The sequence below is a fragment of the Rhagoletis pomonella genome, unplaced genomic scaffold, assembly GCF_013731165.1.
Source record: "Rhagoletis pomonella isolate Grant_MI unplaced genomic scaffold, Rhpom_1.0 Rhpom_scaffold_00004, whole genome shotgun sequence".
NCBI classification, from domain to species: domain Eukaryota; kingdom Metazoa; phylum Arthropoda; class Insecta; order Diptera; family Tephritidae; genus Rhagoletis; species Rhagoletis pomonella.
Window position 1 is genome coordinate 15,875,761 of NW_023458558.1, and position 3,953 is coordinate 15,879,713.

General features: G+C 34.7%; 3 protein-coding genes across 3 annotated transcripts in view; 2 read left to right on the forward strand and 1 right to left on the reverse strand.

Annotated features, from left to right (window-relative positions):
• LOC118737098 (cyclin-dependent kinase 2-like) overlaps positions 1–3,953 on the forward strand; it is a 7,518-nt gene that overhangs the window by 1,485 nt on the left and 2,080 nt on the right. The gene's annotated exons all lie outside the window — the stretch shown is intronic.
• On the forward strand, positions 626–1,780 carry LOC118736729. The gene is made up of 2 exons (XM_036466745.1): positions 626–726; positions 794–1,780. The coding sequence occupies exons 1-2, from the start codon at positions 626–628 to the stop codon at positions 1,755–1,757; spliced, it is 1,065 nt and encodes a 354-aa protein (XP_036322638.1). The 3' UTR covers positions 1,758–1,780.
• LOC118737097 (cyclin-dependent kinase 2) lies at positions 2,061–3,742 on the reverse strand (the record flags this gene model as incomplete). Its single annotated transcript, XM_036467377.1, is given in 5 exon segments — positions 2,061–2,208; positions 2,267–2,464; positions 2,533–2,694; positions 2,767–2,877; positions 3,547–3,742. Coding segments are annotated over 5 exon segments (784 nt in total), but the record flags the coding sequence as incomplete, so codon positions are not given.

Genomic DNA, 3,953 nt, shown 5'->3' on the forward strand with positions numbered 1-3,953 from the left:
TAACATGAACTCAAAAAGCCATTTCTGAAATATTTATTTCATAACTTCGTATTCACAAAGGCCCTATCTGACAGACGTTCTACATAATGGATAAAAAACCAAATTTTTTTTAATTATGATAGGTGTTGATATTTAACATAAATTCCATCAATAATTTTCAATTCATTTTTAACCGACTTCCAAAAAAGGAGGAGGTTATCAGTTCGTCTGAATATTTATTTTTTTTATGTTCGTTACCGCATAACTTTGGACCACGGAACTTAGGTAACAAATGAAAGAAAAATTCTGTAGAATTGGAAACAAAATTTGGTGCAAAATGACGAATAGGTTTTGGAAATACCCCTTTTAAAATTGTATGCTTTAATAACCTTGAAAATTCTAATATATATTTTTTTAATTATATATGTATTAAGTACATATCAACGGCACTAAAACTTTTTTTAAATTTGACATGTTCGATTTTGGATACTCCTGTTGTAATCGTATTGAAATCACTCCTCATTACGAGCACATAGTTGGAACAGATTAACAATTACAAGTCTTCTCAAGAAATCTAAGTCCGTAGAGCAATCTTAAAATTTATACTTTTAATTTAAAAATACTATCAACATAAAATAAAATAATAATGCGTTCCAAATACTTTCAGATATATATTCTAACAATTGCGATTTGCCTTAATTTCGTCACAACCAAAGTGTTGGAAAAGCAAGCGGCTCGTGGTATCAGGTATGTAGGTATATTAGAATTTCATCTTCATTAATTACAAAAGCTCTATATTCTATACAACCTCTAGCAACTCAGCACTGCAAGCACTTGATAGCACGTCCTTTGATTACGATTATTTTTCGCCTCAGGCACGACAAAGTCAAGCACCAACTCAGCGACCATTCATAAACTACTGGAATAACCTGGTGCAAAATATACGTCTCCCAGTACCTTATATCAGGTGGAATATGACTAACCCGCTGGTGAATCTATTCAACGCCGGTGCAACCAATGTTATCGACACTCCAGTGGGAAACTATAACAAGAGAAACACAAAACGCAAGCGCAACAAAAAAACAAGAACCCAACAAGATATACTTACAAAACGCACCAAAAAACCCAAATACACAAATTCAGCTTATGAGGGAGAAGATGACCAGATGTATCAGACTACTAGTTATAATGATTACGAAGTACCATACAAAACACTCTATTTTTATGATGCGCGCACTGGTCAATATTATAAAATGCAAAATTTGCATACTAATAACTACTTAAGTGCTTACAATCCCGCTAAACAGCAGCCGCAGCAGGCGTACGAATTTGAAGAGGAAGAAGGTACTGCAGAACAGCCAGTTCGGCACGAGGTAGCTGCACAAATTGAGCCGCCAACTGCAGAATCATCTGTCGAAAGCAATAACTCTGATGATGAAGCAATGCAGGAAACTATCGAGGAAGAAACTCTTCCTGACTCACAAGAAGCAAAAGAATCTGAAGAAGTTGAAGTAATACCATCAGATATGGAAATTAGCGATGAGTCAGAAGAGGAGCCTACTCTAGGAAGACAGTCAGATCTTATTAAGCAGACTAAACAGCATAAAGTAAAAAATTTTGAAAAACTGCATAACTCACTTGCCGCTTACATGAAAGACGATCACTTCAATAGGATGCGTCAGCGGGCAAACACAAAACAAAGTTCAGGAGCTAAGCAAAACAAAGAAAAATCACTGCCTAGGAAGAGGTTCGCATATTACATATTACAACCATTTTAATGTCTAAACTAAAATTAAATATTGGTATTCACGCCGTGGTTTTAATAATAATCAGTTTCCAACAAAAAAATTCTCTGAAGAATTAAATCTCACTGGATAACCTTACAACCACGAAAGCGTGAAGACCTACCCCTATTGTATTATATTCCAGATGAAGATATAAAATTTTTACCAACTAAAAGAATAGCAATAAGTAGAAGAAACGTGCATAGAAAAGGGCAGTTGTATTACTTTTACATAGCTAAATTTAAGTTACAAGACAGCATAATTATAAACATTAAATAGTAAATTAGCTAAGAATTAAAAATAAAGAACAATTCAAAGCAAAGAGCACCTAAGGAGTGTCAACTGGCAGTACTACATAATCCACATGCTCTACATCATCGAAGTAGGGATGCGTCATTGCATTTTTAGCTGATATGCGTTCATTGGGTTCGTACAGCATCATAACCTGTGAAAAAAAAAACAATTATATTCTTACTGTGGATAGCAAAAAGTCAAGTCGTCACCTTAAAGAGATCATAACCTTCGTGCTTCAAAATAACGTCTGGTATATTAGTTTTCTCCCATCTAGGAAATTTAGCCTTGTAATCTGGTAATTGACTAACACCAGGCCAAGTATTTTCATCAGGTGTACCCAATGTGCGAAATATTCGGTATAACTGGTCGATTTCGCTATCACCAGGAAAGAGTGAACGCTTCATAATCTAAGGAGATAATAAAGATGGCTTTAATTAGTTTCTTACTTAAAATAAGTTAAATTTTCATATATCACCATTTCAGCAAATATGCAACCTAAACTCCATATATCCATGCCTGTCGCATAATATTTGGTGCCTAATAGTATTTCAGGTGCGCGGTACCAGAGCGTAACGACCTCGTGTGTATAGGCGCGCATTGGCATATTGAAGGCACGCGCCAGTCCAAAATCTGCCAACTATACAATTAATACAGAAAATTCTTAAACAATTTTAATTGAAGTGAATCAATCCTTCATGTTGATGTTTACCTTAATGTTACCAACGCTATCGACTAGTAAATTTTGTGGTTTGAGATCTCGATGTAAAATTCGATTCGTATGGCAGAAACAAATGGCATCAAAAAGTTGATGCATGTAGCTCTGTAAAAAGATACAAATAGATATTATTTCAAGAAATCAAGAATTTAAAGTACAGAAATCTTAGGTATGTAAGTAAGCCCAGCGCTGGATGACAAACAGGCACTGGCATGACCTGATTCTATTAAAAATGCATGCGACTTCAAAAAAAGGAGGAGGTTATCAATTCGGCGGAATATTTTTTATTATTATATATTTTATTTATTTATGTTACCGCATAACTTTGGACCAAGTCAACCGCTTTCGACCATTCTTTTTTTTATCGATAAGGTGGTGCCGCAATGCGGCTCTATACAAATTTAGTTTAGATCCGATCATTTGGGTCATGAAGCAGTTAAGGTAATTCTATTTTCGATCCAACTTACAAAATTATTATTTATGTTTAAGCGGTAACTTAATCATTTTTATTTTCATGACTTTACCACCAAATATAATAAAAAATGCTGACTTTATGAAGGTATGCAGGGGTACGTTTTAGAAGTAAGCCATATTAATCAATTTCCACGCAAGTCACTCCTGCAAAGTTTACAGTAGCAGCTTACCAAAGCCTTCATAAATCAGTGAATTCGCCGAGTCAATCTAATTTAACGTAAATTGGAACTACATATATAGGAAATCGAATAGGAAAAATTATAAAGATTTTGTTTTTATTTATCCCCCTTGATAACTCACCTTTACAAGTTTAGGCGTGAAAGCATCCTTTTTCTTGTCCATTAACTTCTTCAGGTCCATATTCAAATACTCGAACACCATGTACAAGCTGGAATCCGCCACTACAATATCATATAGTCGCACAATGTTATTGTGCGTTAAATCCTTGAGTAGTGAAATCTCCCGAATGGCCGTCGATGGAACACCCTCAGTTTCGCTACAAAAACAAATTACAATACTTTAGTATATTTCCCATAACATCTTTACTTATTAGTTAGATACTCAACAAGTTTCCGTTCACCATTTTTAAAGTGGCAGCATGTAAATAAGAATGTACACAAAAATAGTTTAATCAATGACCAATTAAACATGTATTGGGTAACAAAGTTTGCGTTGCTTTTCACAGCCCGACAAAGCCGAATCATGTG